We start from the raw sequence: 23,717 nt of genomic DNA on the forward strand, positions 1-23,717 counted from the left end.
CTTCTCGCGACACTTGGCGAATCCCTTCCCGCGCTTTTTCCGCCGGCGCTTGAGGACGCGGGTGAGGCGTGGAGGGCGGCGCCATGGGCCACCTGGAGCTGCTGCTGGTGGAAAACTTCAAGTCCTGGCGGGGCCGCCAGGTCATTGGCCCCTTCCGGAGGTTCACCTGCATCATCGGCCCCAATGGCTCTGGTAACTGAGCAGCTCAGGGCGCCACCCGAGCGCCTCCGCCGCCCCAGGCGTCCAGGCCACACGTGGCCTGTGGGGTGTGGGCGGCTGCCGCGGGCGCCTGGCCGGCCTTCTGCTTCCAGCCCTGACCCTGACTGGATCCCGGCCTGGCCCTGGCCCAGCCCCTGCCCATCACCGCACCTCAGCCCTGGCCCTCGCCCTCCACCTCAGAGGTCCTGAGCCTTGCCCCTCCGCCGCACGTCGGTCCCCACCCTCGCCCCCCACCTCAGAGGTCCCGACCCTTCCTCTCGGGCCCCACTCTCGCCCCCCACCTCGGAGGTCCCGACCCTTCCTCTCGGGCCCCACTCTCGCCCCCCACCTCGGAGGTCCCGACCCTTCCTCTCGGGCCCCACTCTCGCCCCCCACCTCGGAGGTCCCGACCCTTCCTCTCGGGCCCCACTCTCGCCCTCCACCTCCTGGCTCCCGACCCTCGTCCGACACCCGGGGGGACCCCACCCCACCTCAGCCCCGGCCCTCGCCCTTCATCTCAGGGGCTCCCAACCCTCGCCCCCCACCCTGGGGCGCCCACCCTCGCCCCCCACCCTGGGGGTCCTGGCCCTTCCTCTCCCCCCCAGTCCCGCCCTGGGCCCTGTTCTCTGCCCTCACTCCTGCTTCTGGGACTGCTGTGACCCTCGGCCCTGGTCACTCTCGTCCCTTTTTCCTTCTCTTCCGAAGTTGAAGTGAGAGGGAGCTGTCGAGGGGGTAATGGGTTCCAAGCAGCCAGAACCACCGCTGGATCCAAGGGAATTGTTACCCAGGAATGTAGTGATGATGATGACCCAGTTTACTAAGCTTTTGCTAAGTTCCTGGCAACACGGTCTTTGGTTAGCCATGGCACATGGCTGCTATCCCCATTTTATAGTTGGGGAAACTGAGGTCTGGAGAGGCCAGAGGACTTGCGAAGGTCTCTATTAATACCAAAATTAGCCGGGTGTGGTGGCGCATGCCTGTAATCCCAACTACTCTGGAGGCTGAGGCAGGAGAATCGGTTGAACCTGGGAGGTGGAAGTTGCAGTGAGCTGAGATCACGCCATTGCACTCCAGCCTGGGCGACACAGTGTGACTCTGTCCAAAAAAAAAAAAAAAAAAAAAAAAAAAAAAAAAATATATATATATATATATATATATATATATAGGCTGGGCGCGGTGGCTCACACCTTTAATTCCAGCACTTTGGGAGGCCAAGGTGGGTGGATCATGAGATCAGGAGTTAGAGACCAGCCTGACCAACATGGTGAAGCCCTGTCTCTACTAAAATTATAAAAATTAGCCGGGTGTGGTGGCATGTACCTGTAATCCCAACTCCTGAGGAGGCTGAGGCAAGAGAATCCCTTGAACCTGGGAGGCAGAGGTTGCAGTGAGACAAGATCGCGCCACTGCACTCCAGCCTGGGTAACAAGAGCGAGACTCGGACTCTAAAATAAAATAAATAAGATAAATATAAAATAAAATTGGCCGGGCGCAGTGGCTCATGCCTATAATCCCAGCACTTTGGGAGGCCGAGGCGGGCAGATCACCTGAGGTCAGGAGTTCGAGACCAGTCTGGCCAACATAGTGAAACCCCCATCTCTACTAAAAATACAAAAATTAGCCTGGCGTGGTGGCGCACACCTGTAATTCCAGCACTTTGGGAGGCTGGGGCAGGCAGATCACTGGAGGTAGGGGTTCAAGACCAGCCTGGTCAACATGGTGAAACCTCATCTCTACTAAAAATACAAAAATTAGCCTGGCGTCGTGGCACACGCCTGTAGTCCCAGCTACTTGGGGGACTGAGGCAGGAGAATCGCTTGAACCTGGGAGGCGGAGGTTGCAGTGAGCTGAGATCATGCCACTGCAGTCCAGCCTGGGCGACGACAGAGCAAGACTCCATCTCGAAATAAATAAATAAGTAAATAATAAAATAAATAAATAAGTAAATAATAAAATAAATAAAATGCACTGTTCAGTGGTTCTTAGTATATTCAAAAGTTGTGCAACCATCATCACCATCTACTTCCAAAACATTTTCATTGCCCCCAAAGAAACCTTGTACTCATTAGTAATCACTCCCCGTTATCTCCTCTCCACCTAGCGCCTCGCATCTACTAATCTACTTTCTATCTCTATGAAATTACCTATATGGGACATTTCGTATAAATACAATCAGACAATATATGGCCTTTTGTGTCTGACTTCTTTCACTTAGTATAATGTTTTTCAGGTTTATCTATGTTACTTGTATTAGTACTTATGTCCTTGTTTTCAAATAATATTCTACTGTATAGATACACTACATTTTGTTTATCCATTCATCAGTTGATGGATGTTTGGGTTGTTGCCACTTTATGGTATGTTATGCTGCCTTGAGTCTCTTGACAGACTATAACCTTTATTAGACAGGGACAATATTAATGAAATTTAATGGAATAAATGGATTTGGATGAGAAGTATTTATTTTAGGCAGATTTAAATAATGACATTGATTTTAAAAGTTTCTGTTTAGTTCTGTTACTTATACTTGAATTACCTAATAATTTAATTCAATGAATGTTTACCTTGTCCCATTTTCACTGTCTTACAATAGCCCTCAATGTGCAGATTATCCATTAACCCAAAAAAGCCATTTCATATCTGTTAGTTGACTGAGACTCAGCTAAGTAAATTTGCAGCAATTTATTTCTAGTTCTTTTTAGAAAGACCCTAAACCTCTAAAACTAAGCCATATTTCCAGTGGCTGATAGTATTTCTTTGCTTTGTTCATGTTACTTTCCTACTTTTGGCATTGAAAATTAATTATTTATTTTGTCTTGAGATGGAGTCTTGCTCTCTTGCCCAGGCTGGAGTACAGTGGTGTAATACCAGCCCACTGCAACCTCTGTCTTATGGGTTCAAGCAATTCTCCTGCCTCAGCCTCCCGAGTAGCTGGGATTACAGGCGCGTGCCAATGCAGCTGGCTAATTTTTTGTATTTTAGTAGAGATGGGGTTTCACCATGTTGGTCAGGCTGGTCTCAAATCCCTGACCTCAGGTGATCTTCCTGGCTCGGCCTCCCAAAGTGCTGGGATTACAGGCGTGAGCTGCTGCACCCAGCCTGAAAATTTAAACTGCTCTATGGATATAGGGAAAGGGATGTGAAAAGGGGAAATAAATTAATAGAGATGGTGACAGCTGCATTGACGTTGCACCTTGGAAATTGTCTTAGAGAAAATTATGGGCCAATGATTGGGTAACAGATTTAACATTGGGATTAGGAATGCCCACAGCTACCCTTAGGTTCAGTAATTTGTTGGGAAAACTCACAGGGTTCTACATATAGTTTGACTCAATACTATTATTTATTACAGTGAAAAAATACAAAGCAAACTCAGCAAAGGGACAGGGTATATGGGGCAAAGTCTTAGGAAACCAGGTGCAAGATTCTAAGTCCTTACCCATTGGTGTCACTCAGTGCTTCATTCCTCCAGCAGCTAGTCCACACATGTGAAATGTTGCCCACCAGGGAACCTCACTAAAGACTCAATGTGCAGCGTTTTTATCGGGAGATTGTCACATAGGCACGGTTTGCCTATCATGTACCCAAGTTCCAGAATCTTCTTATGCCAGATCTTCCTCAAAAGAAATTATAAAATAATATTCCAGAATCCTAGAAAGAAAGCATTTGTTCAGATTAAATCATATTGTTTGCACAGATAGTTTAGGCACAGTGAACCATTCTTAATAGGGAATGTTAGAAACCCTCCCAACATCCTAATCCAAATCCCTGTAAGCCAGCCAACCTTGTAAGTAGGACTTTCAAAAGATAACAGTATCAATCCTGTTATATAAATTTTCTGTAGCACCATCTCATACCAATCATAAACAATTTTGATCTAGCCCTTGAAAAGATCCTGGATTTAGTTAGCTTCTCTTTGTTTGTTTGTTTGTTTGTTTATTTTGAGTTGGAGTCTCCACGTTGCCCAGGCTGGAGTGCAGTGGTGCAGTCTCGGCTCACTGCAACCACCGCCTCCTAGGTTCAAGCGATTCTCTTGCCTCAGCCTCCTGAGTAGCTGGGACTACAGGTCCGTGCCACCAAGCCCAGCTGTTTTTTATATTTTTTGGTAGAGAGGGAGTTTCACCATGTTGGCCAGGCTAGTCTCGAACTCTTGACCTCAGGTGATCTGCCCACCTTGGCCTCCCAAAGTGCTGGGATTACAGGTGTGAGCCACTGCGCCCAGCCTTAGCGTCTCTTTTTTTTAGAGTATATGAGGATTTGTTGCTGCACCAATGCTTTAGGTGATAGTTTCCATATTTATAAAATGAGGATAACTGAAACTCAGTGAAGTTAAATGATTTGCCATGGTGTGATACCTAATAATGGAAGAGAGCTGGAATTTAGATACATGTATTTCAGCCCTTAAATTTAGACCTCTTAATAGTCTACAATGGATGCGTGGAAGAAGCAAATTTTCTACATCAGATATTTCAGTCATGCATTTTGAACATTGATTAAGAAGGACATGTCTATTGGCTATATTTCACTTCAATTGGTGACCTGGTTTCTTCAGCTCTGGGCAGGGCTTTTTAGCATTAAGAATGTATAGTTTTTTTCTTTTCTTCCCCAGGAAAATCTAATGTAATGGATGCACTTAGTTTTGTAATGGGAGAGAAAACAATTAATTTAAGAGTGAAAAATATTCAAGAACTCATTCATGGAGCACATATTGGAAAACCTATTTCTTCTTCTGCAAGTGTAAAAATTGTATATGTGGAGGAAAGTGGTGAAGAGAAAACATTTACAAGGATTATCCGAGGTACTTTTTATAAAATTTTTTTTCATTTTATTTTTCAAGAGTCAAGTAAGATTGCCCGTTTTTTCTTTTTTTGGAGGGTATGGTTTATTATTCTACTGGCATAATGAGCTAGAGTTCTTTTTTTCTCTTGCATAGCATATCTCAGAAGCAAGTAACAACCTGTTTGATTCGCCACATAATTCTCCAATTATGTCTGCTTTTCCTTAACAGACATAATTGTTCAAATCCCCCTACTGTCAAATAACATTTTAAAATCTGGATATTTAGTTAAGATGAAGGAGGGAGTACCTTGAAGACAGAGAAATCATAACATTTATCCTTGAAGTTCTTTATGTTTATCAGTTTTTCTTAGTGATGAACAAATTGTATGCACATTTTTGGCTTTTATAGACAGTTTTTTCTACCACCAAAAAGCAACTTGAGTGAAATGTTTGAATTTGTGTGTGTGTATATATATATTTACAGGAAAAGGGCGAGGATTGGGGAAAGAGGAAGAAATTTTTTTTAAAGGTGTGGATGGATAAGAGACCAGTAGTTGAATTATTTGAGCCTTTGATCAGTTGTTTACATGTGATGGGGGTAGAGGCAGAGTCATTCATGCCTTAGGCTAGCTCAGTGAATCTGCATTTTTATGTAAGATAATATAGGCTGGGCATGGTGGCTCACGCCTGTTATCCCAGCACTTTGGGAGGCCACAGCGGGAGGATTGCTTGAACTCAGGAGTTTGAGACCAGCCTGGGTAACGTGGTGAGACCCTGTCTGTACAAAAAATTAGCTGTGTGTGGTAGCGTGAGCCTGTAGTCCCAGTACTTAGGAGGCTAAGTTGGGAAGATCACTTGAGTTTGGGAGGTCTAGGATACAGTGAGCCGAGTTTGCGCCACTGCACTCCAACCTGGGCAACAGAGCAAGACCCTGTCTCAGAAAAAAAAAGATAAAGATAGGGCAGAGGAGACAATCAGATATGCATTTATCTCAGATGAGCAGAGGGATGACTTTGAGTTCTGTCCTTTGTCCTGTACATGTGAAGATAAGCTGTCATTTTATATTGTCAGGTTGAAATTCAACAGAACTGTTTTAGGGTAAAGATCTTGGGGCCCACAAGGAATTTCCCTGTGGGTAAATTGTGAAGGAGGCATGCAGTTGTTGTTGTTGTTGTTTAATCTTTACAGCTACCTTATTTAGGAACAAAATAGGAGGCAAGTTTGCATGACCTAGTTTCCAGCTCAACTTTTCCCTTTGGCTTAGTGAGTTGGGAGTTCTGAGATTTATTTTCCTTTTACATCCTGACTCGGATATATGCTCCTTCAGATCAGAGACTTTCATGTGTTTTGTTCGCCACTGTAAAATAGACCTTGACATGTAATAGACACTTAATATTTGTTGACTCATTAAATGCATTTATTCCCATGTAAAAGTAATTTTATTAAACTTTCAATGGATTTTGAGATATATCTGGTATTTATATATTTTTTAACAGGCTTTTTATTCTTTTATTTTAGGGGGATGCTCAGAATTTCGCTTTGATGATAATCTTGTGAGTCGTTCTGTTTACATTGCAGAGTTGGAAAAGATAGGCATAATAGCCAAAGCACAAAATTGTTTAGTTTTTCAGGTAAGTAGCTGTAGTAGTTTATTTGATTCAGAATTTTGAAAACACATCACTATATTTTTTATGTTGGTGTGCATTACTGTTTTTAAAAGGGAACTGTAGAGTCAATTTCAATGAAGAAACCCAAAGAAAGGACACAGTTTTTTGAAGAAATCAGCACTTCAGGAGAGCTTATAGGAGAATACGAAGAAAAGAAAAGAAAGTTACAAAAAGCCGAAGAGGATGCACAGTTTAATTTTAATAAGAAAAAAAATGTAGCGGCAGAGCGCAGACAGGCAAAATTAGAGAAGGAAGAGGTAAGATGTCATGAAGATGTAACCATTAAGTATTGGATACCAAATTTTCTATATTAGAATCACTAGATATGGGCTTGGGGTTACCAAGAAGATTAATTTAATAGTATAAGACAATTAAAGCCCAATATTCATTAAGATAAACTTTTTTATGTATTTCCCACTATTTGGGTTTTTCTTTCCGAATAGGCAGGACAGCCTAAACTAGAAAAATGTCTGATTTTCCCAACTGAAAACAAGCTTGAGGGGTTTTTGTCTTATGTAGCAAAGGCTCTCAGATGTTTGGATATTAAACCCCTTATGCTCTTAAAAATTATTGAGGACCCCAAGGAGTTTTTGTTCATATGGGTTATATCTATTAATATTTATTGTATTTGAAATTAACACTGGAAATTTAAAAACTGTTTTAATGATCCCTGTAAAAATAGCAATAAACTCATTACATGTTAACATAAATAGCATTTTTATGAAAGATGACTATATTTTCCGAAACCAATAGACATTGTTTTACCACTTTTATAATTTCCTTAATGTCTAACTTAATAAAAGACAGCTGGATTCTCATAAACACTTCTATGTTAAATCTTACTTATGATAAGACCCAGCAATTTTATCCACACTGTCAGTGCAAGTGTCAACACATTGAAATAGACAAATAAAGTCTTAGTATTACTATGAAAATAATTTTGCTTTCAAGGACTCCCTGAAAGTGTCTTGGGAAGCTCCTAGGAGGCCATGGCCACATTACATGCAAATGTATCTCTGTACATTTCTTGGGCCGCTTCACAATGCCTAATATAGTACCTTGTCTTCGGTTGTAGTTAAAGTGATATTTTTGAAACTCAAATCAGATCCTAACTTTCCATGCATAAAACCTTCCAGTGCAGTGCTTCTCACTGCACTGATAATGTTGTCTCTTATAAAGTGTACTGGTCTTGTCCCTGTTTACCTCTTGAACCTTAACTTCCTGTGCTTTGCTGCCACATTGACCTTCGTTATGTGTTGAACACAACAAACTTCTTTCTATTCTGGGATTTTTGCTATTTCCTCTGCCTAGATAGCTGTATGCCTGATTTTGCATACCTGGTAGTCTCTCTTTCATGTTTTTATTAAAAAGCCATTTTCTCAGGTAGGCATTTACTGTTCATTCCTCCAATCTAAATTAGCACCCTTTCCCTTGTACTAGCACATTGCCCTATTTTGTTTCTTTTGTAGCATTTATTGCTGTATAAAATTATCTTGTTTATTATTTGTTTGTTTGTCTGTCAACAAAGAGTCAAACTCTGTAAAATATTTGAAGAGACTTATTCTGAGCCAAATATGAGTGACCATGGCCTGTGACACAGCTCTAAGGAGATCCTGAGAACATGTGTCCAAAGTGGTCGGGCCACAGCTAGGTCTTATACATTTTAGGGGCTATAAGACATCAGTCAATGCTTGTAAGATGTACATTGGTTCATTCTGGAAAGGAGGGGGAGCGGGGCTTCCAGGTGGATTCAAAGATTTTCTTTCTTTTTTTTTTTTTTTTGAGACGGAGTCTTGCTCTGTCGCCCAGGCTGGAGTGCAGTGGCCGGATCTCAACTCACTGCAAGCTCCGCCTCCTGGGTTTACGCCATTCTCCTGCCTCAGCCTCCCGAGTAGCTGGGACTACAGGCACCCGCCACCTCGCCCGGCTAGTTTTTTTGTATTCTTTTTAGTAGAGGTGGGGTTTCACCGTGTTAACCAGGATGGTCTCGATCTCCTGACCTCGTGATTCGCCTGTCTCCGCTTCCCAAAGTGCTGGGATTACAGGCTTGAGCCACCGCGCCCAGCCTCAAAGATTTTCTTATTGGCAGTTGGTCGAAAGAGTCTTATATAAAGACCTGGAGTCAACAGAAAGGAAATGTCTGGGTTAAGATAAGGGATTGTAGAGACCAATGTTCTTGTTATGCAGATGAAGCCTCCAGGTAGCAGGCTTCAGAGAGAATAGATTGTAAATGTTTCTTATCAGACTTAAAAAGGTATTGGACTCTTAGCTGATTGTCTCCTGGTTTGGGAAAAGAGGCTTGGAAAAGGGAAAGGGGATTCTTTACAGAATGTAGATTTTTCCCCACAAGAGACAACTTTGCAGGGCTATTTCAAGATACGGCAAAGAAACATATTCGCAGTTAAAATATTTTAATTTCCTTCCTTTTCTGTCATGTGATACTATGCCAGCATCAGGTTGGAAAGTAAGCTATATTATATAGGGTTGAATAAAACCCCTCTGGCCAAGCGTGGTGGCTCACGCCTGTAATCCCCACACTTTGGGAGACGGAGGCGGGCGGATGACTTAAGGTGAGGAGTTTCAGACCAGCCTGGCCAACATGGAGAAACCCCGTCTCTACTGAAAATAGAAAAATTAGCCAGGTGTGGTGGCACATGCCTGTAATCCCAGCTACTCAGGAGGCTGAGGCAGGAGAATCACTTGAACTGAAAAGGCAGAGGTTGCAGTGAGCCGAGATGGCACCACTGCGCTACTTTAGCCTGGGTGACAGAGTGAGACTCTGTCTCAAAAAAAAAAAAAAAAAAAAAAAATTCTCTGATGACACTTTGTAGAGCAGATTCCCCAGGCTCCTTAGATAGAAATTTGGGCAAGAGAAGAAAAAAGGTCAGAGTTTGGTCCTCGTATTTATTCTCTGACTTTTCTTCCTCTCTTCTCCCCATTAGAATAACTGGAATATAAACTGCATGAGAGCAGGGTTGGGCTGGGTATGGTGGCTTACATCTTTAATCCCAGTACTTTGGGAGGCCGAGGTGGGAGCATCCCTTGAGCCCAGGAGTTCGAGACTAGCCTGGGCAACATAGTGAGACCTCATCTCTACAAAAATAAGACTTAAAACATTTGCCAGGTGTGGTGGTAAGGGAGGAGACCACCCACTCAGGAGGCTGAGGCAGAAGGATCTCTTGGGCCCAGGAGGTCGAGGCTACAGTGAGCTGTGATCGTGCTATTGCATTCCAGCCTGGGTGAGAGAACAAAGCTCTGTCTCAAACAAACAAACAAGATCAGGGATAGTCTGTCTTATTTTCTGCTGTATTGCCAATGCGTAGACCAGTGCCTGGCACATAGTACTCGATACATATTTGAAGAAGTAAATGAAAAGTGGATGTTTCTTATTAGTGATGTTTCTCTATGTCTTCATATTTTCGAATGTGTGTATACATGTCCTTGGTTTTGTTAGTGGAAAGGAGTGGCAGCAGTGGAAATCAGACTGTAGTAATCACGATATACTGAATTGCAGAATTTAAACATTTTAAGGACAGTTAGAACAAAACAACTTCCTAATTGTTTTTTAAACATCCTAGCAGATAGCCTATTACTTGAAATACTTCCAGTATTGATTAGGAGCTCCTCTTGAGGTAGTCTGTTCCTTTATTTCTTTAATAGCACAGATGTTAAGGAAATTATTATTTTTCACATATAATTTAGCATTGTAAGAGTCCTGTTTTATCAGTAGAAAAACTACTTCCTGTAGTAGGAATTTTTCCTGGAGTCACTGAATTTAAAGTTGCTAGCACTTTATTAGTCATATCACACTCTTCTTTCAGTTTACAAAGGAGGAAGCTGATGCCAGAAATACTGATTGAGTTGTCAAGCTCACAGGTCCAGACAAAAGGGACCCAGGTGAATGCACGCCACTTCATTGTTCTTATCATCATACCACTGAGCACAAGAACACAACATCATTTACTGGTTTACTGGGTTATTTAAAAAGTATATTCAGAAACCCTCGCCAAATTATGCTACTTTTGGCAAGGATATTATGTCCTAATGACAAATAAAAATTTATTAATTTGTTGGTACAATAGTTGAGTTTATTAAAGGCCAACTTAAATATACTCCCTTTTAACTGCTGTTGAATTATACTCTTTTATAGGCAGAACGTTACCAGAGTCTCCTTGAAGAACTGAAAATGAACAAGATACAACTGCAGCTTTTTCAACTGTACCATAATGAGAAAAAGATTGATTTCCTGAACACCAAGTTAGAGCATGTGAAAAGGGATTTGAGTGTCACAAGAGAGTCTTTGTCTCATCATGAAAACATAGTTAAAGCCAGGAAAAAGGAACATGGAATTCTAACTAGACAACTACAACAAACAGAAAAAGAATTAAAGTGAGTTTTTAAAAGTTGATATTAACAATTGGGTTATATGTAGGTTGACAGAGGAAATAATGTAAGTGACACTTTGAAAATTGATTTTTAAAAATAAGCATTTTACTTTGGAATACTTTTAGATATACAGAAAAATTATAAAGATAGTACAGGCCAGGCGCGGTGGCCCACACCTGTAATCCCAGCACTTTCGGAGGCCGAGGTGGGTGGATCACAAGGTCAGGAGATTGAGACCATCCTGGCTAACATGGTGAAACCCCGTCTCTACTAAAAATACAAAAAATTAGCTGGGCATGGTGGCAGGCGCCTATAGTCCTAGCTACTTGGGAGGCTGAGGCAGGAGAATGGCATGAACCCAGGAGGTGGAGCTTGCAGTAAGCTGAGATCGCACCACTGCACTCCAGTCTAGGTGACAGAGTGAGACTCCATCTCAAGGAAAAAAAAAATAGTATAGAATGGTCCTGAAGTGGTGGTGGTTGTCTGGAGTAATACCCGAGGTTCATTGCCTTACACGAAGGAAATCAAGGATGCAGACCCACAAGGAGTAAGGTTAAGAGTGGAGGTTTAATAGGTGAAAGAAAGAGAAAAGCTTTCTTCCATGCAGAGAGAGGGGCTGCCGATCGGGTCTTCTGGTCCACAGCGAAGTACAGGAGGTTTTATAGATGTGCTTGAGGAGGTGGTGTCTGATTTAGGGCATGAAGGATTGCTCACACCAGGTATGCCATTTGCAGAGCACGTGAAGAACTGGTTAGGACTAGGTGTGCCATTTGCATAGTGCACAAAGAAGCTGGCCACCCACCGTAATTTTTTATTGTGCAGATTCTGTACCTGGCTGATACCATGTTGCCAACTTTTCTACTGTACACATGGTGACAAAGAAAAGGGAAGATGGAGCCTTCACGTTGAACTTAGCTGGCTTCTGGGTAGCCCTTTTCTGTTGGCTCAGCTGCTGGCATTCACTCGTACAAGCTTCCAGCTTGCTTATGTATGTTTGTAGCTTGACTTTTCAGGCTCCTCTTTGTTATAAAAGAAATGATTTGGGGGCTGCTTTTTGTTAAAAGGGAAGCTCTGCTGAGAACTCTCTTAACCTTTACTATCTGCCTAAATAATTTATTTTTTGCTCCTGTATCAGTCCCATATTCCCAACACTCAGTTTCTGCTATTAACATCTTACATTATTATGATACATTGTCAATTAATAAACTAATATTGATACATTAACTAAAGTCCATACTTTATACATATTTTCTCAGTTTTTGCCTAATGTCCTTTTTATGATCCAAAATGCCATATTACGTTTAGTTATATGTTTCCTTAGGCACCTTTTAGCTGTGACAGTTCTTGTTTTTGATGAGCTTGACAATTTTGAGGAATATTGGTCAGTTTTTTTGTAGAACATCTTTCAACTGGGATTTGTCTGATGGTTTTCTCATAATTAGACTGAAGATACAGACTGTGGGGAGGAAGACCACAGAAGTAAAATGTCATTTGCATTATATTCTATTAGAGTGTCAGTGTATTATATATGTCACATGACATTTATCGTATAGTATATCATATGTCATATCAACATGGTATCACTGTTGATGTTGACCTTGATCACCTGACTGAATGTCAGGTTTGTCATGTTTCTCCACTATAAGTTTTTCTCCCTTTTCATACTGCAGTCTTTGAGAGGAAGTCACTATGCATAGCCCACACTTAAGGAGTAGGGAGAGTTATGTTTTACCTTGAGGGCAAAGTATCTACATGATTTATTTGGAATTCTGCACAGATTTGTCTCTACTTGTTTATTTTTAAATTAAATTAATTGTTATTTACATCAGTATAGATTTATGGATATTTTACATTTGGGGTTATAATCCAATATTACCTTGTTGATTTTATTGCTTAGATTGTTCCTGCTGTGGCCACTGAGAACTCTTTGAGTTGGCTCCTGCATCCCTTTGAAATATTCTCATTATTGTGATTTTTTTTGGAGCTCTTCCTTACTTTCTAGAAGATAAGTATCTTCTAGTGTCATCTTGTATAAGGCAGTCCAAGCATCAGCTTGCCCCAACTTGTGTGAGCCTGCCCCAGGCTCTCCAAGGAACCCTGGTTCCTTTTATTGAAGAATGGTATTGGGAACCAACATCTAGGTGGTAGATGTGTTCGTTGTTACTGGAGTGTCCTTGCTTCTAGGCTTTCTCAGCTGTTGGAACTAGGAAATACGTGTGTATACTATTTATACACATAGCTATAAATATTTTCGTATGTGACCATCTATATTAAGCTAAACATGAGTTCATATTGATGTCTCCCAATTCTAAGCCATTAATCATTCTAGCCTTCTCTTGCTTATCTGTAACCTCCCACTTCAACAGTGGGAAATCTGGCTTCTACCATCTGCCATCCATTTGCTTAATTGTGCAATTCCAGTAATCATATGTAATAGTGTCAGAATTGTTAACCCATACCCCTTGGAAAGCATCTTTGTAACTATATGTTACAAAGTACTTATGTACAATTCTTCTGTTTTTAGTCTTACAGACTCCACTCATTTCTAGAATTTGGTCAGCATGTTTTCCTTCCACCACTTCAGTAAGGTTGTTTCTACATTTGTAATAAAGTTAGATTCTTTTATTGCATTCTACATTCCATCTAGGATCCCTTAGCCTCCTGAGTGATTCTTTTTTAATTTGCTTACATTAAGGTTCATTCTTGGTGCTGTAAAGTAGTATAGGTTTTGGCAAATTCATAGTGTCAAGTGTCTACCACTACAGTACCACTCTCAAAAGTGATCCTGTGCTTTATTCAACCCTCCCACTGACCTTGCTCAACCTTTGGCAACCACTGATCTGCTTACAGTTTCTGAAAGTTGATTTTAGGATTTCTTTTTTAAAGTGGTTTGATCAAAACAACTTCTTCCCTTTATATATCAAAGAAATGAAATTTTCTTTAAAGCAAATGTTTTTCCCTTTTCAGGTCACTTGAAACCCTTTTAAATCAGAAGAGGCCTCAGTACATTAAAGCCAAAGAAAACACTTCTCACCACCTTAAGAAATTAGATGTGGCTAAGAAAACAATAAAGGACAGCGAAAAACAATGTTCTAAACAGGAGGATGATATAAAAGCCCTGGAGACAGAGCTGGCTGATTTAGATGGTGCATGGAGAAGTTTCGAAAAACAGATTGAGGAAGAAATTTTACGTAAAGGGCGAGACATTGAACTGGAAGCCAGTCAGGTAAAAAAGGTCAACTTAGGGGAAATCTTATGTTTCTATTATTTCAGCTTCTTTGAATTAGAAAAAAATTTAAAAGATGACCTGTGTGATATTTTAAGAGATTATCCTCAGTGTAAATTGTGGGGATTTAAATTTTTCAGCCTGTATACAGAATCTAAATTTATTTATTTTTAATTTTAATTTTGTAGAGAGAGGGTCTCGCTCTGTCACTCAGGCTGGAGTGCAGTGGCATGATCATGATGCAGGATTTTTGTTTGTTTTTGAGAAGGAGTTTCACTCTTGTTGCCCACGTTGGAGTGCAATGGTGTGGTCTTGGCTCACTGCAACCTCCGCCTTCTGGGTTCAAGTGATTCTCCTGCCTCAGCCTCCTGAGTAGCTGAGATTACAGGCATGCGCCACCATGCCTGGCTAATTTTGTATTTTTAGTAAAGACAGGGTTTCTCCATGTTGGTCAGGCTGGTCTCAAACTCCCGACCTCAGGTGATTCACCCGCCTCGGCCTCTCAAAGTGCAGGGATTACAGGCATGAGCCACCATGCCTGGCCAATGCAGGATTTTTCTCAGTCACTTTGTTAGCCAGAGACCCTCGGTTGGTGACACCCTTGCCCAGGCCTTGCTTCCAGGCCTTGCTTGGTCCCACATTCACTGCAGGAGACACCCCGTCCACTCAGCTTGCCAGGCTGCACCTAGCCTGCACTCTGGTGCGAATGCCACAGCTGCCATGGTCGCGTGTTAACAGCTCTGTCAGCCTCTTGGCCCACTCTGGCCCTCAGCTCCAGGGCTGACTCAGCCCTGCCACTGCTTCCTGTCATGTGGGGCGGCTGCCCTCTGCCAGCAGAGGGCAGAGGGCCACAGTGTTTCAGCCTTCTGTGTACTCATGTTCAGTGGGTCCTGAGTTCTTGTCTTGTGTCTAAGAAGAATGAGGCTACACGGGCAATCGAAGAGTGAGGAAGGCAAAGAAAAATTTTATTGAGTAATGAAACAGCTCTCAGCAGAGAGGGGATGCAAGAGGTTGTCGTCCACTACCTGAAGTCAGGTGGTTTCTCCCCCAGTGTAGCTGGGTCTGGGGCTTTTATAGACTCACAATGGGGGAATGTGTGCTGATTGGTTTGTGAGTATGCATAAAAAGGCTAAAATAAAGGCACCACTCTAAAGTGGGTACAACAGTGTGAAAAGCCAATTAGGGAAGGGTAGGTGTATGTAAAATAGGTGATGGGTAGGGATCAATCAGAGGTAAGCACACCAAACAGGAAGAGAGGTTCTCAATCTTGTCTGGGGATTTACCCAGGACTTGTAGCTAGGCTTTAAACTGTCTTTGTCTTGAAGGTTTCACTGGGGGCCCACCCCTGTCTGCCTAGGATTTATCTGCCTCCTGCTGCTATCAATCATAGTTCACTACAGTGTTACTCCTGGGCTCAGTCTATCCTCCTGTCTACAGGTGCATGCTACCATACCTGGCTAATTTTTAAATTTTTTGTAGAGATGAGGTCACACTGTGTTGCCCAGGCTGGTCTCAAACTCCTGGGCTCAAGTGATCCTCTTGCCTCAGCTTCCCAAAGTGCTGGGATTACAGGCATGATCCACTGTGCCTGGCCTAAAAGACTGTTTAAAATAGAGCAACGAAAACCTCTATACTAAGGTCTCTGTCCAAAAATCTTAAAAGAGAAAGGAGAATCCAGAGAAAATGATGTATTTTTTCTACTTACATAGTCATAATTATTTTTGTATATAATTGTGATATAAGATTATCATAACATTGATAAAAGATAAATGATAAAAATGTGGTTGTCAATTACGTGTTTTTGCCATCTACTGATTATAATTAAATCTTGTATAATAAGTTAGAGATTAATTCGTCACTGAACATTTTAAAGCACCTTAAGTAATTAGTTTCCTTCTTGTCAATTAAGTGATCATGCCGGGCGCGGTGGCTCACACCTGTAATCCCAGCACTTTGGGAGGCCGAGGCGGGCGGATCACAAGGTCAGGAGATCGAGACCACGGTGAAACCCCATCTCTACTAAAAATACAAAAAATTAGCCGGGCGCGGTTGAGGGCGCCTGTAGTCCCAGCTACTCGGGAGGCTGAGGCAGGAGAATGGCGTGAACCCGGGAGGCGGAGCTTGCAGTGAGCCGAGATCGCGCCACTGCACTCCAGCCTGGGCGACAGAGCGAGACTCCGTCTCAAAAAAAAAAAAAAATTAAGTGATCATGTCCCCTCAAAGCCACATGTATCTTTTAAGTGTTTATGAGAGGAAAAAATGGTTACCTTATGAATAATAAGATAAACACTTGAGTCCAGGAGGCCAAGGCTATAGTGAGCCATGATTGTGCCACTGTACTCCAGCCTGGGCAACAGAGCAAAATAAAAATAAATAACAGTTTCAAATATAAATAAATAAATAAATAATAAACAGTTTTTTAAAAGGAGCTTTCATGCTCACATTATTTTCCCTGGGCAGGTGGTCGATTATGATTTAATTTATATAAAGCAAACTTTTGGGAAGATTAATTATCTTCTAGTACAGGATTTCATACAAAGAATTTGCTGTCATGAATTAGCAATTTTTCAATACTGTTTATGCAGCTGGATCATTATAAAGAACTTAAGGAACAAGTAAGAAAGAAAGTAGCTACGATGACTCAACAACTGGAAAAACTGCAATGGGAACAGAAGACAGATGAAGAAAGACTGGCATTTGAAAAGAGGAGGCATGGAGAAGTTCAGGTATCTTGGGTTGTACAGTAATGATTTAGAATTATTCTTAATGAAATTTTATTTCCTTATTGTACCTGTCTCCAGAATGAATCTCCTTAACCTTACACTATACTGCCTCATTTCGTTTATTTCATGATTTGGCAGATGAAGATACAAATATAAAAGGCATAATCTATGATAGTTCTGTGAGTAGAAGAGGGTATTTTGTGCAAGAAGAAAAACAAAGGTGGTAACATAGCAGGAATTACTTTTAAAACATTTGTATAATTGATATGTTATAAAATTATATGCTGATTTATGAAAATACACATTGCACATTTTTGACTTTGTGCATGCTAATTTCTTCTTGGAATAATCTATTTATCTTTACGTGTTAAAATCTAGAGTTACCAACACTGCAAAGCCTTCCCTGTCCCTCCTTTTCTTTATATCCCAGTTCCTAAAAAAGCCAAAAATAATGTCTTCCTCATATAACTACCTATTAATATTATTATTATTTGATATGGAGTTTTGGTCTTGTTGCCCAGACTAGAGTGCAATGACGCCATCTCGGCTCACTACAACCTCCACCTCCCAGGTTCAAGCGATTCTCCTGTCTCAGCCTCCTGAATAACTGGGATTACAGGCATGTGCCACCGTGCCCGGCTAATTTTGTATTTTTAGTAAAGACGGGGTTTCTCCACGTTGGTCAAACTGGTCTTGAACTCCTGACCTCAGGTGATCTGCCTGCCTCAGCCTCGCAGAGTGCTGGAATTACAGGCCTGAGCCACCGTGCCGGGCCAATTTTTTATCTATATCTAAGGGCTTTTGTCAGATTGCATAAAAATAACAATGAATTGGTACCTCTCTACTAGACTGAAAGCTTATTAAAGACAGGATTCTAATTGTGTCCATTGTAAACCTTGCACTTAGTAGATGTCAATAAGTGTTGGTTGAATTGCTGTTGTCTTTTGGATACAAAAAAACAGTAAGAAGAACATACGTAGTTGCAGACAGGTGGAGAAGACTTGTAGTAGTCTCCAATTGGATTTAATGATAAAGTGAATAGAACAAAACTTTTGTGAAATCCTCACCCGCAAGCCTGTTAGTTGCCCTATAGGTGCCTATATTATTATAACACAAAACCACTCTACTATATAATTACTTATTTAATTGTCTGTTTCTCCTACTAGGCATTAGTTCTTTGAGGGCAGGGACTCTTTCCTGCTTGTTTCTGTACCTCTAGTTCCTATCACGTGGTAGCCAGTGAATATATTTAGGTTGTTGCAAAAGTAGTTGCAGTACTTTTGCACCAACCTAATATATTTGTTGAGTGAATTAGTTAGGGATAAGAACTATATAGATATTTGAAAATAATCTCCTTGAAGTTTGAAGTTACAGAGAGAAATCGCTAGAGATCAAATATCTAGCAAATGGTAAGAGTCAGGAGTTGAACCCTGATCTGTAATTTGCTCTGATATGTTTTCATATAATTATATTTGACATCTTTCAAATTTGTAACAGCTTATAATATTATAGTAAATTATAGGCATGTAATTTTGTTGGTTTGGAATTGCTGTAATTGATTTTAGATTTCATTTCCTCTTTTAGGGAAATCTAAAACAAATAAAAGAACAAATAGAAGATCATAAAAAACGAATAGAGAAGTTAGAGGAGTATACAAAGACATGCATGTAGGTAGAATAAAAAAAAATTTCTTGCAGCTGTTTTCTTTTCTTTTTTTTTGAGAGGATCTCACTCCCATCGCCCAGGCTGGAGTGCAGTGGCACAATCATGGCTCACTGTAGCCTCAACTTCTGGGGTTCAGATGACTGTCCTACCTCAGCCTGTAGCTGAGACTACAGGCGCATGCCATCACACCCAGCTAATTTTTTGTATTTCTGGTAAAGATGGGGTTTCACCATGTTGGCCAGGCTGGTCTTGAACTCTTGAACTCAAGCAATCCACCCTCCTTGGACTCCCAAAGTGCTGGGATTACAAGAGTGAGCCACTGCACCCTTTGCAGCTTTCTTATTTATGTATTTCTTTCTTTTTTTTTTGAGACAGGGTCTCACTCTCACCCAGACTGGAGTGCAGTGGCGTGATCATGGCTTGCTGCAACCTACACCTACCCCTGGGCTCAAGTGATCCATCTGCCTCAGCCCCCTGAATAGCTGGTACTACAGGTGTGTGCCACCACACCTGGCTAATTTTTTTGTATTTTGTAGAGACAGGGTTTTGCCATGTTGCCAGGCTGGTCTCAAATTCCTGGACTCAAGCTATCCACCCACTTAGCCTCTCAAAGTACTGAGATTACAGGAGTGAGCCACCTGGCCCAGCCACGTTTTTCAAATCAATGAAGAATGAGCAAAATCTTTTTTGCCCATGTTTGGTGTCAGGTTTATTGCATTTTTTACCCTTTAAAAATTGATAGAGCACTGCTCTATTCCCCTGCAATGCCAGACAAGAGTATGTTGTACCTGGTAATTCCTAAATTTTGGTTTATCGTTTTGCTATATAATTTGTTGTTATTTTGTAGGGATTGCTTGAAGGAGAAAAAACAGCAAGAGGAAACCCTAGTGGACGAAATTGAAAAAACAAAATCAAGAATATCTGAAGTTAATGAAGAATTGAATCTTATTAGAAGTGAATTGCAGAATGCTGGGATTGACACCCATGAGGGAAAACGTCAGCAAAAGAGAGCAGAGGTTCTGGAACATCTTAAAAGACTGTACCCAGATTCTGTGGTAATGAGAAGGAATGGTTAATTTAAACAAAAAAACTAAGCTTTGCTGTTTGCTTACAGCAGTATCTTCTCATTTGGGATTAGAAATATTACCATTATTGGCCGGGCGCGGTGGCTCACGCCTGTAATCCCAGCACTTTGGGAGGCCGAGGCGGGCGGATCACAAGGTCAGGAGATCGAGACCACGGTGAAACCCCGTCTCTACTAAAAATACAAAAAATTAGCCGGGCGCGGTTGTGGGCGCCTGTAGTCCCAGCTACTCGGGAGGCTGAGGCAGGAGAATGGCGTGAACCCGGGAGGCGGAGCTTGCAGTGAGCTGAGATCCGGCCACTGCACTCCAGCCTGGGCGACAGAGCGAGACTCCGTCTCAAAAAAAAAAAAAAAATATATTACCATTATTACAAAGCAATATTATTTTAGACATCTTTAAATTTTGTGTTTGACTCTTTATATTTAAAATGTAACAGTAAATAATTAGGGTAAAACTTCCGGTAGTAGCTGTAGGTACGTAATTATTGGGGAGAAGCATGACATGAACGTAGTACTCAGAAAGTTCAAATTGTGGCCAGTATCCCCTAAAGGACTTGGATGCTGTGAAGTAACCTGAGCCCTCCAGACACATAGCCTCGAACCTCATGTTTTTCATGATTTTATTTGTTTTTGAAATATTTTTTCAGCAGACATGATTGGCATATTTTTATTCTCTTAAGTATGACTGTGCATCTGGTATTGCTAGTGTATTTCATTAACCAAAATACAATATCACTTGTTGCTTGGGGTGTCAGCATCACAAGATTATTTCCTTTTGTATCGAGGTGGCATCTGACCCTCTTGTCACTAATATCAGTGTATACTGTGCAGTCCTTATTTTATAATATGGCCTATTTTCAGCATTTGAGACTGGTAACCACTGCTCTATTTTGAAACACCTACCGACCAGGGCAGTGGCTCACGTCTGTAATCCCAGTACTCTGAGAGGCTGAGGCAGGTGGATCAGCTAAGGTCAGGAGTTTGAAACCAGCCTGGCCAACATGGTTAAACCCTGTGTCTACTAAAAATGCAAAAAGTAGCCGCACTTTGTGGCAGGCACCTGTAATACCAGCTACTCTGGAGGGTGAGGCAGGAGAACCGCTTGAACACAGGAGGCAGAGGTTGCCGTGAGCTGAGATCACACCATTGCACTCCAGCCTGGGTGACAGAGTGAGACTGTCTCCCAAAAAAAGGAAACATCTACCATTGGCCTCCATATCCACACTTTCATGGTTTTCCTCCTATCTCTCTGGCCACCCATCTTCATCTCCTTTATAGCATCTGTTTTGACTTTCTGACTCTTAAATGTTGGTTTTGACTTCCAGATAATGATGCAGAAGTAAGTCTAGGTCACAAAATCTGGATCCTCCAATTCCTATCCAAATGACAACAGCTAGTAAAACACACACACACACACACACAGACACACACAACTAGTTAAAAAAAAATCTACCTGATGCCATAAACTTTAGAAAATGGTGATAATCTAGGATTTTTAAAAAAATGTATTGAAGTATAGCATTGCTTTTTCTCAACTCCACAGAAGCTGAACTGATAAATTGACTAATTCCTGAGAATTCTCACCTAGTATTCCTTGATCTAGCAAGAAGCAAACTCACATGTATTTGTTTCCTTTTCTCTTCTAACTGGAGAGAGTTAGATTTAAAAACTGGTGAACTGGGTGCCTGTAATCCCAGCACTTTGGGAGGCCGAAGTGGATGGATCACTTGAGGTCAGGGGTTTGAAACCAGCCTGGCCAACATGGTGAAATACTGTCTCTACTAAAAATACAAAAAATTTAGTGGGGCGTGGTGGTGCATGCCTGTAATCCCAGCTACTTGGGAGGCTGAGGCAGGAGAATTGCTTGAACCCGGGAGGCAGAGGTTGCAGTGAGCGGAGATTGCAACACTGCACTCCAGCCTGGGTGACAGAGCAAGACTCTGTTTCAAAAAAACAAAAAACAAAACAAAAGAAAAAAACACTGGTGAATTGGGGAACGTGAAGCTCATATGCTCTCTAATGAGAGTGAAGACCCTAGGTCTCACTAGGGCTTTAAAATTGGGAGGCCATTTTGAAGCCCTCTTTTCTAGATGAGATTTGTCCTCCTCCCTCAAGGTAGAAGAACTTGGTATGGGATATTAATTAAAAACTCAGATGAGAGAGAATTCAGGTACTTAAATGAAGTGTGTTCTTAAAAAGTCTTAGGTGAGTTCTCACTTGCCGCTACTATCCAATCCCTTACAAGAAAGTAAACAGAATAGGAAATACTTATTCTATCAAGTGTTGCTCAGAGGAGGTAATTGTCTCAGTTCTGTGAGAAAAGGAATTAAGAAAATTATCCACCATAGCAAATCAAAGATCTGAACAGAGCTGCTCACATTAAACATAAGCAAAGTGAAAAGAATCACTGTGGCAGCTATAGGTACATATAATAACAAAGAGGAAGAAACTATTTAAAAACATTTAGAAGTCAAAGAGCCCAGTCTAGAAGGTTACAGAACAAAATCCCCTGTAAATGTTTTGCACTATGGGCAATTTAATAAGAACTTGAATTTATGAAACTAGATTCAAATATAAGGTAAAACAATAAGATAAAAAGGAAAATGTAAGCTGTGAAAACAAATCAGGAATAGGCATTATTACCAAATAATTATAGTTAGCATGTAAGTAATAAGTAACATAGACAAATTAACAAATTAGAAGCATTAATAGCAAGAAATGTTAATAAATTAGAAGTAGCTGCCAGGTGTGATGGTGTGTACCTAGTTTCAGCTACTCGGAGGCTGAGGCAGGAGGATAGCTTGAACCTAGGAGTTTGAGACCGGCCTGGGCAACATAGCAAGACCTCATCTCTTTAAAAAATAATAATAATAAAGGTAGCAAAAAATAATAGATTACACAATTGAAAATCAAATTATTGACCCTGAAGAAAGGCTTGAGATAATCACAATGGAGAAGAAAAAGTCAAAGATATTTAAACAGAGCAAAGACAGTGATGTTTTATCATAGGAAAATGGTATTCTTGAAGTAGAACCTAACAAATGGAGGAAGGAGTCCAAAGACAGAAAATTAAACCTTCAGATATTCTAGAGACCACTGATACATGATGCTCGACATCCAAACATTTTCTAGTAAAGTTTTTGAACTTCAATCTAATACATTCTTGACCATTCTTCAGGTCTCAGATCAAGTAACACTTCGTGGAAATCCTTCCTTGACTTTTCTTTTTTTTTTTTTTTTTTTGAGATAGAGTCTTGCTCTGTCGCCAGGCCGGAGTGTAGTGGCGTGATCTCGGCTCACCACAACCTTCGCCTCCTGGGTTCAAGTGATTCTCCTGCCTCAGCCTCCCGAGCAGCTGGAACTACAGGCACGCACTGCCACGCTCAACTAATTTTTGTATTTTTAGTAGAGGCAAGGTTTCACCACATTGACCAGGATGGTCCCGATCTCTTGACCCCATGATCTACTCTCCTCGGCCTCCTAAAGTGCTGGTATTACAGGTGTGAGCCACCACGCCCAGCTGGAAATCCTTCCTAGACTTCTTATGCCAACCTGGTCCCTGTTAAATATTCTCAGAGCACTCTCTACTTTGTCAGTGTCTAGCTCCATTTTGTACCTACATGTGATTATTGATTATTTATATCTTCCTCACTAGACTGAAAATTCTGTGAGGTCAGAAGGTATCTACTTTGTTCATTAATGTTTTATCCAGCGCCTAGCTCAGTACCTGCAATAGCAGGTCTCTTATAGATTCTTGTTTAATAGATAAGGGAATAAATTAGTATTTAATCATGTAGTTTTAGAAACTATTTTAATATTTTGGTAAGGCTAGTCCCTCTTTATTACTCTTTTTTTAAATGAAGTGTTACATAGCTAGATGGACATTGCATAATGAAACTTAGGTCTATTTGAATAAAACTCTATTAATTATGATGTATGTAATTTTATAAAATTAGTTTTTGTCTGTGCTACTTTGTTACATTAGATAA

General features: G+C 41.1%; 1 protein-coding gene across 1 annotated transcript in view; it reads left to right on the forward strand.

Annotated features, from left to right (window-relative positions):
- The first annotated feature begins 51 nt into the window (after nucleotides 1-51).
- The window catches only part of SMC1B (structural maintenance of chromosomes 1B), a 63,443-nt gene continuing 39,777 nt past the window's right edge, over nucleotides 52-23,717 (forward strand). The window contains 9 exon segments of the mRNA XM_065522004.2: nucleotides 52-192; nucleotides 4,808-4,996; nucleotides 6,496-6,608; nucleotides 6,698-6,901; nucleotides 10,795-11,033; nucleotides 13,998-14,256; nucleotides 16,842-16,982; nucleotides 18,564-18,646; nucleotides 19,492-19,699. Coding sequence (XP_065378076.1) covers nucleotides 84-192; nucleotides 4,808-4,996; nucleotides 6,496-6,608; nucleotides 6,698-6,901; nucleotides 10,795-11,033; nucleotides 13,998-14,256; nucleotides 16,842-16,982; nucleotides 18,564-18,646; nucleotides 19,492-19,699 — 1,545 coding nt within the window. The 5' untranslated portion in view covers nucleotides 52-83.

This window comes from Macaca fascicularis, chromosome 10 (assembly GCF_037993035.2).
Source record: "Macaca fascicularis isolate 582-1 chromosome 10, T2T-MFA8v1.1".
NCBI lineage: Eukaryota > Metazoa > Chordata > Mammalia > Primates > Cercopithecidae > Macaca > Macaca fascicularis.